At 46.5% G+C, this 13,020-nt stretch overlaps 1 protein-coding gene across 3 annotated transcripts in view; it reads right to left on the reverse strand.

Annotated features, from left to right (window-relative positions):
- Positions 1–542: 542 nt before the first annotated feature.
- The window catches only part of LOC148454872 (uncharacterized), a 57,498-nt gene continuing 45,020 nt past the window's right edge, over positions 543–13,020 (reverse strand). For 2 of the 3 annotated variants that reach the window (XM_088460684.1, XM_088460683.1), the window contains exons 2-3: positions 1,991–2,966; positions 543–1,393 (exon numbers count right to left, since the gene is read on the reverse strand). In XM_088460684.1, the coding sequence (XP_088316810.1) occupies positions 1,218–1,393; positions 1,991–2,957 (1,143 nt within the window). In that variant the 5' untranslated portion in view covers positions 2,958–2,966 and the 3' untranslated portion in view covers positions 543–1,217. Of the gene's footprint in view, positions 1,394–1,990; positions 2,967–4,066; positions 4,203–13,020 lie in introns of those variants that run through there. The other variant, XM_088460682.1, reaches the window with a different exon arrangement.

Here is a 13,020-nt window from a genome sequence, read left to right on the forward strand (position 1 = left end):
AATAGCCCCTTTCATGTGATGTTATCCCGTGTCAGTGGTGATGTGACGTTATATCGTGTCAGTGGTGATGTGACGTTATCCCGTATCAGTGGTGATGTGACGTTATCCCGTGTCAGTGGTGATGTGACGTTATCCCATGTCAGTGGTGATGTGACGTTATCCCATGTCAGTGATGTAATTTTATCCTGCGTCAGTGGTGATGTTCATATCACATGTATGATCTGAATTAAGCTAAAAAGTATTGACCTGTTCAGGTACACTGTGGATGCAGAAAGATCACGTAGACAGCAATTTCCATTCATATAGTACTACTGGGCCAGGTCTGGGCTGTCATGCTTGGGGGTGTCTATAAACAGAGGTGTCAGCATGCTGCCAGAATGTAATTAAATAAATCAGCTTTACACTAGGAGTTAACAAATATGCAAACGGTGAACACACACACACACACACACACACACACACACACACTAAAAAAAGAAAAACTGTTATACATGAATTCAACACGTGTATCAAAATCAATGTATGACCATTTTAGAGACAGCTGAGAAACAAATAGTGACAAATATAGTTTTATTATTTACAAATTGTAATTGAGGCAGTGCGAATGATACCTAATTTCCCTTCCAAATGGAAACGAGCAAGGATAGCTGATGAAACATTAAAACAAAAAATACTGTACAAAAAAAAATTAGATCACTGACTTTGTAAAGTGTCCAAAATATGCGGAGTATTTATAAAGTAAGTTGTATGCCGTGCACATATGCGTCCATTAGGTGGCACTGTTCCGCAGCCGGTAGCACCCCATATGAAGCGCTCATTAGACTGACAGTAATTGCACATTAGGGTTAGAGCAGTGCTTCCAGAATATTTCACTTCCATCATATACAAATAACCTACAACACTTTCGGGCCCCAATTCCCCCTCCCGGCTTTCTAGACTCTTTAAATATAACTGAGAGTATAAAAAGAAGCTGAAACTTCCAGATCAGCAAAATAAAAACTTCAATTTACCTTACAAAAACGCAAGAAGCTAAATTACAAACATTGTACAAAACGCAGGGAATAAAATGGATCCCTGCCTCCATTTAAATTATATAAATTTATAGACTTTCTTTGTCATCTGCTAAGCAGGTGCCTCTTTAAATAGCAAACTGTACAGACCTATATACACCCCCCTGTAAGAAAATGTCCTCTGTGTATAGGCAGTCTATGAGGGGGTCACATGTGGCGCTTCATGTGCAGGGCCAGGTGGTCGGACCTGGAGAAGGCCCTCTCGCACAGCTGACACTGGAAAGGTCTGTGGCCAGTGTGCTTGCGGAAATGGCGAGTGAGTTCGTCCGATCTGGCGAATTTCCAGCCGCAGCCCTCCCAGTTGCAGTGATATGGCTTCTCACCTAGGGGAGAGACAAGGTCATGTTATAGTTACATCAGGGGTGGATGGAGTCACAGTTACAGTATTATAGTTACATCAGGGGTGGATGGGGTCACAGTAACAGTATTATAGTTACATCAGGGGTGGATGGAGTCACAGTAACAGTATTATAGTTACATCAGGGGTGGATGGAGTCACAGTTACAGTATTATAGTTACATCAGGGGTGGATGGGGTCACAGTAACAGTATTATATTTACATCAGGGGTGGATGGAGTCACAGTAACAGTATTATAGTTACATCAGGGGTGGATGGAGTCACAGTAACAGTATTATAGTTACATCAGGGGTGGATGGAGTCACAGTAACAGTATTATAGTTACATCAGGGGTGGATGGAGTCACAGTAACAGTATTATAGTTAAACATCAGGGATGGATGGAGTCACAGTAACAGTATAGTAGTTACATCAGGGGTGGATGGGGTGAGATGGAGTCACAGTAACAGTATTATAGTTACATCAGGGGTGGATGGGGTCACACAGTAACAGTATAGTGGAGGGGAGTCAGGGAGGGTAAGGGTTGGGCACATCTAGAAACGCTGGCATGTCACTACGCTTACCTGTATGTGTGCGCATATGCGCCTTGAGGTGGGAGCTCTTGGTGTAGGTTTTGCCACATCCAGGGTACTCGCAGCTGTGGGTTGCGGTTCTCTTGCGGGCCCAGGACCTTCGGCCCCTCTTGGGTTTGCAGTCATCAGGGGGGTTCATGGCCGGGTAATACTCCAGCAATGGGGAGGATGGGGGGGTGACGATCATGCCGTGCATGGCCGGGTGGACCTTCATGTGCTCCCTGTAAACACCAAACTGTCCGTGGAACTGTGCTGCTGCCTGGCCGGCAAAGTGCGGGGGGTAAGGCTGGGTCAGCTGGTAGTGCTGTTGGCCCATGGGCATGATGGGGAGGCAGTGCAGGTCCTGCATGACGTGACAGTCACTAAGGGGCATCTCCTCTGTTGGGCTGACCCTGTGCTGGACATACGTGTGCCCCCCTAGCTGCCCCTGCAGGTGCATTAGGCTGGCCTTGTGCTCCATCATGGGACCCATGCAGTCGGGGGAGCCGGGGGACGGGGTGCTCAGCATGCAGGCCTGCTCGGGTCTCTCCTTCTTGATGTTGGGCCCCAGCTGCTGGATCTGCTCCATGGATAAGTGCAGAGGGGCATCTAGGCCGGTTACCCGCAGCTCGGTGTATTTGCGGCTGAGCAGGGGCTTCAGTCCGTACTCTGCGGGGGCATCCATGCAGGGCACATCGGGGGTCAGTAGCTCTGCCACATAGCTGTGCTGGGGGCTCCCAATAAAGCAGCCCGCCCTGTATTTCCTGCTGGCAGGGTACGAGCCGTCACTATCATAGGTGGTGCTGCAGCTCTCGGGGGTCTCTGGCAGGGGGTAAGTGCCCCCGTGACCCGAGCCTCCCCCGCTCTGGCTGCTGGTGGTATGGGCCAAAATAAAATCCAAATCCACAAACTTTCCCAGATCATCCTCCTCCTTCTTGATGCTGCAGGAGTCGATCATAATGTAGCCCATGTCCTCCATGCTCAGGTCCTGGGGGGAGAGAGAGGGTCATCAATATAAGAACTATAACAATAAAAATAACTAATAATACATAATGACAATAAATAATAATAAAAATACGAATATATTTATTATTATTAATTATTATTATTATTATTATTATTATTATTATTATTATTAATAATAATAATAATAATAATAATAGCCATATTAATAAACAATACTAATAACAATACATATTATAAAGAATAATAAACAATATTCTATAGTAATTTACTCCCAATAGGACTCACGTGCTTTACTTTTGCATTTTAGAAACCACAAGACACAAAATACACGTAAGAATTTATAGATTACAGAAAGGAGAACGAACCATTTGTGCTGTAATTTATTAGTTTTTTTTGTAGAAAACAAATGGGTCATTAATTACTGCAAATCAGAATCGCTAATTACTGCAAATCAGAATCGCAGCAGAATCGCGCAATGTCCAGCACAGGTCGCTGCGTTATTATTACTGCGAACCTGTAAAACGAGTTCATCTCCTAATAGTCCTATAACAAACACTGCGCTGTACAAACAGATCACAGCCCGCTCAGGAGTCTCTTCCTCCCCAGCCTGAGAGAGGCATTCCCGGGTCTAACTCAGGACACACAGCCCGGGCTCAGGAGGCCACATTGTCACTATTTACTAATAAGTCTGATGTGATACATTCTTTGACTCTACTCTGATACACTGTTATACACTGACTACATTGTTACACACACACACACACACACACACACACACACACACACACACACACACACACACACACACACACACCCTGACTGCTCTGATACATTGTTACACACTGATTGCTCTGATACATTGTTACACACTGACTAATCTGATTCATTGTTATACACTGACTGAGCTGATACATTGTTATAATTCTGATACATTGTTATACTCTGATACATTGTTACACACTGACTCCAATAGGAGAGAATCTATGGATGCGCTGCCTACATCCCCTGGCTACAAGGTAACTCTGAGATCACTGCTGGATACAATGTAACAAGCACCAACTGTAACTGACACAAATGTAACAATAACTCTGTAACGTTCCCCACCAGTAACAGGAGACTCACCGAGACTATTCCGAGCTTGTCCTCAACTGGCTGAAGGCTGGAGAACGCCAAAGTCATCCTTGTTGGAGAGGGAACTCCAGGCAGGCGGGTGACTGGGGCGCAGGGGGCCAGCTGTATCCTCCAGGTAAATCCACAAACTTTCTTAGGACAACTAATCTGATTCTGAGGTGAGTGCAGCCTGTTATGGTGCATGACTTGTATCTATTGGCTGCCAGCTCTATTGATATGCATGAGTAATCTCATCTGATTGGCTGCCCACTTTGTCTTTATACATATATCGTGGCCCCGCCCATAGCCCCAGGCTGCTGTCACATAGGATTACACTGCAATAATATGTGCACGTACCCTGAGTACTCGCAATAGTATATAACACGCTGCAAAAGCAATACTCTTTAACTGAATAATAAAATTGATTTTGTGATCGGTAAATATATTATAATTATGTACACATACAATCAGCAACTTTAAGCGGCACTCACGAGGATTTGGATAATACCAAGTAGACAAAAATTACTCTTCGTCAGGGAAATGCAATACATAAGTAGTAAATTCCAAGTCCGCATGAGTGCCGCTTATAATTGCTGGACATATAACTTATGAAGCAGGCTGGAGTATATTATATATAGATGTACATATAGATAGATAGATAGATAGATAGATAGATAGATAGATAGATAGATAGATAGATAGATAGATAGATAGATAGATAGATAGATAGATAGATAGGTAGGTGCATATATTTCTCTTATGAAGACCCACTCCTAGTAATTGTCCCACTGGCTGGAAGGCAAGAGGATCCTGTTGGGGGCATTATACCCTGCAGAAGCTGTAGATTTCTGGGTGAGAATATAAAGTCCTCTGTCATAGGGGACCATATCTACTTGCAGGGGGAGAATGAGAAGAATTGGACCCCTGACAAGGGACACAGAAGATGCTTCTGCATAGGGTGTTGGAACAGATATTTTAACGTATAGGCCCACTGGGCAGCTGCCCAGGGCCATTTAATTCTAGGGGGTCTTTGTGCAGGGGCGGGAGGGCCAAGGGGCATCTACATGGAGTGTGCGGCCTCTCACTCTGTGCACAGGCCAGCCAGCTAAGAGACAGGCAGAGAAAGATGCTCCCTGGATTACACACAATCAGAGCACCAGGCAGCATTCTTTACCTGCCTCAGCCTACAGCCACAGAGCCGAATTAGGGGGAAGGGGGCATGTTCTTCCTGGTGCCTCTCTCTCAGTGCCCCCTTCATACTTTATTCACAGCTGAGCAGGAACTGCACTGAGAGCTGGAGAAGAGGGAGGTGGACTCCACAATCCTCACTTTACATAATTTCGCTGAAAGTATCAATAAATCTAGAGATTTAATTTTATTGATCGTTTACATTTTTATTCCTTTGAATGGGTGGGCAGGGGCCCCAGTGCTTTGCTTTGCCCAGAGCCTACAATGCTGCTTATGGTGGCTCTGCCCAGACCTTCACAGTTATAGCACATTTCCTTCATACATCGCAGGATACGAGCTGCTCATATCACCCTGATGCACCCAGCAGTGATCACATCTCCCCCCTCGCTGACAATACCCCAGGGTGCTCTATGTACCACATTATCCATATACAGTATACTGGAGGCTGCTGGTCACTATACAGTACCATAGGGAGTGCATTATCCCTGTATAAGGACATTCCCTGTTCTCTATGTTAGAGATGAGCCCGTTCATCTCTGTATCTCCGGAATTACCCTGATCAATAGCACTGGTAGGTGGTAGATGAGACTAATTGCAGGCACAAAAACAGACAAATCTCAGGTGCACAACTCCAAATTATTAATAATATATAAATGCAATAAAATTTTGCAGTCAATAGAGGTTTTTAGCATAATCTTGGCCAAGGTTATGGGCCTACCCACCATATCCAGGTAACCTCTGTAGGGTAGGTCCCTACAGGGGCAGAACTATGGGAGACAATGGAGGCGCCTGCTGCCGGGCTCCAGCTCTGAAGGGGCACCTCCTCCATTGTCCACAACATATTCACCCTAGTTAGGGCTGTAACTATGTACTCGGAGTGTACCGTCACGGCTACCCAATACATGGCATCTCTTCCCGGCACCTGAGAAGCCACCATATGCTAGTGGAGAGCTCCATGTCAGACCATCAGCTTCCGCCTCCATCTATCTATAGCTTGTCTGAATGCGATTGCTATATTACAGTGTGACGGGGGGGGGGGCGGCACCAAATTATAACTTGCCTCCGGCGGCTGGGATGAACTTACGCCACTGGGTCCCTAACATACTACGGTTCAAATCCAGAGTGCAGGACACCCCCAAACTAGCCCAGCTAAGCCACCCCAGGGCACTGCCATAGTAAGAAAAGTGCAGTGTGAAAGAAAGCATGGAGTCTAGTATAGTATGTGCACACTGGTATTAGCCACAATTCTAGGTAAGTCCTACAAATTTTATATACTGTAGTGCAACTTTGGTTCCTTTTTGGGGCGTGGGTCCCCCTTGATTGCCTTTGTTGATCTGTTTCAGGGCACCGCATTATAACAAATTTTTCCTTTATAACACATTTTAACCCTTCACTGTTTGTTTATTGTATATGTAACTCACTTTTTATTTCCATTCTTTATATGCAGCAGTAGCTGCTCCTAACTATCTCTTTCACACTGCACTTTTCTTACTATGGCGGTGCCCTGGGGTGGCTTAGCTGGGCTAGTTTGGGGGTGTACTGTGCTCTGGATTTGAATCCTAGTATGTTAGGGACCTACCCTACAGAGGTTACCTGGATATGGTGGGTGGGCCCATAACCTTGGCCAAGATTATGCTAAAAACCTCTATTGACTGCAAAATTTTATTGCAAATGTATTTATATATTATTAATAATTTGGAGTTGTGCACCTGAGATTTGTCTGTTTTTGTAGGTGGTAGATGATCAGGGGACTATAGAGGCTCTATGACCCTCTCACACATACACAGTAACATGACCGGGTGTATAGCTGAATGCAGGAGTGATAGTTGTTACTGTACATGACTGGCATTACACCAATAGAAAGTCCTCACAGATGTACTGTATGTCTCCTAACCTGGGGAGATCTGTCTCCACACAAAGGGTCAGTTAATATAGTACATCTCTGCAGCATCAGACCAGTCACATATCGGGGTCTCCCTGTCTTCTTCCACCACTACACCCATCATCACAACCAGCCTAATGGCAGTTACTGTCCCATTATATGGTGGTGCTGAGGGCAGATGAGACAGCTGATAACACATTAATAACTATTCTTATACCCAACTGATCAGCCTAGGGATTGATCTGTAATTACACCAATACAAACATCGAAGCAATGGTTTTGAATCGTCCAGGAATTACATGACGACTAATGAGAAAGCAGGAACACAGGTTACAATGCCGGGTTATACAAAAGAAAGGACAGAAGTCTGAGATCAAATGAAAGCCCAGTACAATAGGGGGCATTACATACATTTCCCGAAACAGTCTGACAAATTGGCACCATGGAAATTGCTTTACATGATTCAGACAGCATGCTGAACTACTAGTACCACATCAGCTCACAGGCTCCATAAATTTTCACAGACACTTCACAGCTGCGTCATTGAGAACCATCCACAAACTAGATATACAGTATAATCACGTCTTGCAAAGTTCAGATCTTGGCTACAGCGCAGACATATTGCCAACACCCCCCTGTACCTGGGAGGGTAACATGTATAATGCCAGAAGCCCCCTGTACCTGGTAGTGTAACATGTATAAATGTCAGCACCCCCTTGTACCTGGGAGAGAAACATGTATAATGCCGGCACCCCCCTCTACCTGGGAGGGTAACATGTATAATGCCAGAAGCCCCCTGTACCTGGGAGAGAAACATGTATAATGCCGGCACCCCCCTGTACCTGGGAGGGTAACATGTATAATGCCGGCACCCCCCTGTACCTGGGAGGGTAACATGTATAATGCCGGCACCCCCCTGTACCTGGGAGAGAAACATGTATAATGCCAGAAGCCCCCTGTACCTGGGAGAGAAACATGTATAATGCCGGCACCCCCCTCTACCTGGGAGGGTAACATGTATAATGCCAGAAGCCCCCTGTACCTGGGAGAGAAACATGTATAATGCCGGCACCCCCCTGTACCTGGGAGGGTAACATGTATAATGCCGGCACCCCCCTGTACCTGGGAGGGTAACATGTATAATGCCGGCACCCCCCTGTACCTGGGAGGGTAACATGTATAATGCCAGCACCCCCCTGTACCTGGGAGGGTAACATGTATAATGCCAGAAGCCCCCTGTACCTGGTAGTGTAACATGTATAAATGTCAGCACCCCCTTGTACCTGGGAGAGAAACATGTATAATGCCGGCACCCCCCTCTACCTGGGAGGGTAACATGTATAATGCCAGAAGCCCCCTGTACCTGGGAGGGTACCATGTATAATGCCGGCACCCCCCTGTACCTGGGAGAGAAACATGTATAATGCCAGAAGCCCCCTGTACCTGGGAGAGAAACATGTATAATGCCGGCACCCCCCTCTACCTGGGAGGGTAACATGTATAATGCCAGAAGCCCCTTGTACCTGGGAGAGAAACATGTATAATGCCGGCACCCCCCTGTACCTGGGAGGGTAACATGTATAATGCCGGCACCCCCCTGTACCTGGGAGGGTAACATGTATAATGCCGGCACCCCCCTGTACCTGGGAGGGTAACATGTATAATGCCAGCACCCCCCTGTACTTGGGAGGGTAACATGTATAACGCCAGCACCAACCTGTACCTGGGAGTGTAATATGTATAATGCCGGCACCCCCCTCTACCTGGGAGGGTAACATGTATAATGCCGGCACCCCCCTCTACCTGGGAGGGTAACATGTATAATGCCAGAAGCCCCCTGTACCTGAGAGTGTAACATGTATAAATGTCAGCACCCCCTGTACCTGGGGGGGTACCATGTATAATGCCGGCACCCCCCTGTACCTGGGAGGGTAACATGTATAATGCCAGCACCCCCCTGTACTTGGGAGGGTAACATGTATAACGCCAGCACCAACCTGTACCTGGGAGTGTAACATGTATTATGCCAGAAGCCCCCTGTACCTGGGAGTGTAACATGTATTATGCCAAAAGCCCCCTGTACCTGGGAGGGTAACATGTATAATGTCAGCACCCCCCTGTACCTGGGAGGGTAACATGTATAATGCCAGCACCCCCTTATACCTGGTAGTGTAACATGTATAATGCCAAAAGCCCCCTGTACCTGGGAGTGTAACATGTATAATGTCGGCAACCCCCTGTACCTGGGAGGGTAACATGTATAATGCCAGCACCCCCTGTACCTGGGAGGGTAACATGTACAATGTCGGCACCCCCCTGTACCTGGGAGGGTAACATGTAGAATGCCGGCACCCCCCTGTACCTGGGAGGGTAACATGTAGAATGCCAGCACCCCCCTGTACCTGGGAGGGTAACACGTAGAATGCCGGCACCCCCTGTACCTGGGAGGGTAACACGTATAATGCCGGCACCCCCCTGTACCTGGGACGTTAACATGTATAATGCCAGAAGCCCCCTGTACCTGGGAGGGTAACATGTATAATGCCAGAAGCCCCCTGTACCTGGGAGTGTAACATGTATAAATGTCAGCACCCCCTGTACCTGGGAGTGTAACATGTATAATGCCAGCACCCCCTGTACCTGGGAGAGAAACATGTATAATGCCGGCACCCCCCTCTACTTGGGAGGGTAACATGTATAATGCCAGAAGCCCCCTGTACCTGGGAGGGTAACATGTATAATGCCGGCACCCCCCTGTACCTGGGAGTGTAACATGTATAATGCCGGCACCCCCCTGTACCTGGGAGAGAAACATGTATAATGCCGGCACCCCCCTCTACCTGGGAGGGTAACATGTATAATGCCAGAAGCCCCCTGTACCTGGGAGGGTAACATGTACAATGTCGGCACCCCCCTGTACCTGGGAGGGTAACATGTAGAATGCCGGCACCCCCCTTTACCTGGGAGGATAACATGTAGAATGCCGGCACCCCCCTGTACCTGGGAGGGTAACATGTAGAATGCCGGCACCCCCTGTACCTGGGAGGGTAACATGTTTAATGCCGGCACCCCCCTGTACCTGGGACGGTAACATGTATAATGCGAGAAGCCCCCTGTACCTGGGAGGGTAACATGTATAATGCCAGAAGCCCCCTGTACCTGGGAGTGTAACATGTATAAATGTCAGCACCCCCTGTACCTGGGAGTGTAACATGTATAATGCCAGCATCCCCTGTACCTGGGAGAGAAACATGTGTAATGCCGGCACCCCCCTCTACCTGGGAGGGTAACATGTATAATGCCAGAAGCCCCCTGTACCTGGGAGTGTAACATGTATAAATGTCAGCACCCCCTGTACCCTGGGGGGTACCATGTATAATGCCTGCACCCCCCTGTACCTGGGAGGGTAACATGTATAATGCCAGCACCCCCCTGTACTTGGGAGGGTAACATGTATAACACCAGCACCAACCTGTACCTGGGAGTGTTACATGTATTATGCCAGAAGCCCCCTGTACCTGGGAGTGTAACATGTATTATGCCAAAAGCCCCCTGTACCTGAGAGGGTAACATGTATAATGTCAGCACCCCCCTGTACCTGGGAGGGTAACATATATAATGCCAGCACCCCCTGTACCTGGGAGGGTAACATGTACAATGCCAGCACCCCCTTATACCTGGGAGTGTAACATGTATAATGCCGGCACCCCCTGTACCTGGGAATGTAACATGTATAATGCCAGCACCCCCTGTACCTGGGAGTGTAACATGTATAATGCCGGCACCCCCACGTACCTGGGAGGGTAACATGTATAATGCCAGCACCCCCTGTACCTGGGAGGGTAACATGTATAATGTCAGCACCCCCTTATACCTGGGAGTGTAACATGTATAACGCCAGCACCCCCTGTACCTGGGAGGGTAACATGTATAATGTCAGCACCCCCTTATACCTGGGAGTGTAACATGTATAATGCCAGCACCCCCTGTACCTGGGAGGGTAACATGTATAATGTTAGCACCCCCTTATACCTGGGAGTGTAACATGTATAATGCCAGCACCCCCTGTACCTGGGAATGTAACATGTATAATGCCAGCACCCCCTGTACCTGGGAGTGTAACATGTATAATGTCAGCACCCCCCTGTACCTGGGAGGGTAACATGTATAATGCCAGCACCCCCCTGTACTTGGGAGGGTAACATGTATAACGCCAGCACCAACCTGTACCTGGGAGTGTAACATGTATTATGCCAGAAGCCCCCTGTACCTGGGAGTGTAACATGTATTATGCCAAAAGCCCCCTGTACCTGGGAGGGTACATGTATAATGCTGCACCCCCCTGTACATGTATAATGGTGGCACCCTCCCCCCTGTACCTGGGAGGGTAACATGTTTAATGCCAGCACCCCCTGTACCTGGGAGGGTAACATGTATAATGCCAGCACCCCTCTGTATCTGGGAGAGAAACACGTATAATGCCAGCCCCCTGTAACAGGGGGGGGGGGGGGTAATAGGTGGCCCAGGGGTATACATAGCTTATTATACACAATATACATTTTAACAGGTGTATGAGCACAGGGGACATTGTATAGAATTGGCACCTTCCTTACTTATGGTGATAAGATTCTTTATACAACACACCCGGCTCTGTAACACATCACAGTGACCCCCTGGGGGAGGCTCAGGACTATTTCTTCAGTCACTTTATGCATTTTGAGCAGTCATGTAAATGAGGAGTCTGTTATACAGGGATAGATGGAAGGACCTGGTGCAGGGTGAGACCCCTCCCCTGGCCATGCATGGATAGAAGAGGCTGAGACCAGTCTATCCGGAGCCTGTGAAAGGGGGTGGGGGTGTAATGCGGAATCTCATACACTACAGATCTTCCCTCGGTGGGATCACATTCTACAGAACTGCTCTGACCCCGATGTAATGACCCCAATAAATAGTCTCATTACACATCTAAGTTTTATTTATTTTTATATATAATCGTTTTCCTATCATAAAAACCTAATAATTTCTACATAAGAATGTATAATTACATTCCGTGTGGAATATGCAACATGCAGATTATTAGGGCGCAGCGGAGGCTTTGCGAATTGACTGCCAAATGAGATTTGGCAGAATGCATGAAAATGTGGGGAGACCATCCTGGATCCCCCAAAATTGATCATTTCGATAGCAGGACCGTATAGACGGCTGTTTGTGTCCTTTAGAAAGTTACTGTAAGTTTTGAAATGGTGTCAAATGGCTGATTTGTGGTTTTGTTTTTTTAAATGCAAGAAAATGATAAAAAAAAAAATCTTTTTGTTTAATCTCAAACAAATTAAATGAAAAATGCAAAAAAAAAAAAAAAAAACCTAAGAAAAAGGGTGATTTTGGGGTACTTTGAGAGCACCTTTAAATTTTTATTTTTTTTAAAAAAAGTGATAAAAACAATTATTTTTCAACTAAAAAATTATTGTAACAAAATTTTGGTGTGCCTAAACTAACGAAAAAGTTGATTTTGGGGTAATTTGAAGACTTTTTTTTTTTTCACACCAAAAAATGTACTGTTATTATTGAACTAAATAAGCTAATTAGAAACTGCCTAATTGGTCATTGGGGGGGGCATGGAGTTCAGCACAGTGTCCCTACATTTTAACCTTAAAATAAAGATTTTCCTTTCCTTGGAAACTTGCGAATTCAGTCTGACTGATTCAGTGCGAGTTGCTAATTGGATTGCAAAATTAATTCGCTATGAGAATCCGAAGTGAAAATCGCACCTCGCACCTAATACGATTGACCCCTTAGTAACCATCTTAATAGTATTCTCTCGTCTATATGAGATTTCATTACATTATTATATGGTGTACACATTGGGTACTGTGACTTTGGGGCCCATTTATTAATG

Source organism: Taudactylus pleione, unplaced genomic scaffold (assembly GCF_031769625.1).
Source record: "Taudactylus pleione unplaced genomic scaffold, aTauple2 ptg000969l, whole genome shotgun sequence".
In the NCBI taxonomy this organism is placed as follows: Eukaryota; Metazoa; Chordata; class Amphibia; order Anura; family Myobatrachidae; genus Taudactylus; species Taudactylus pleione.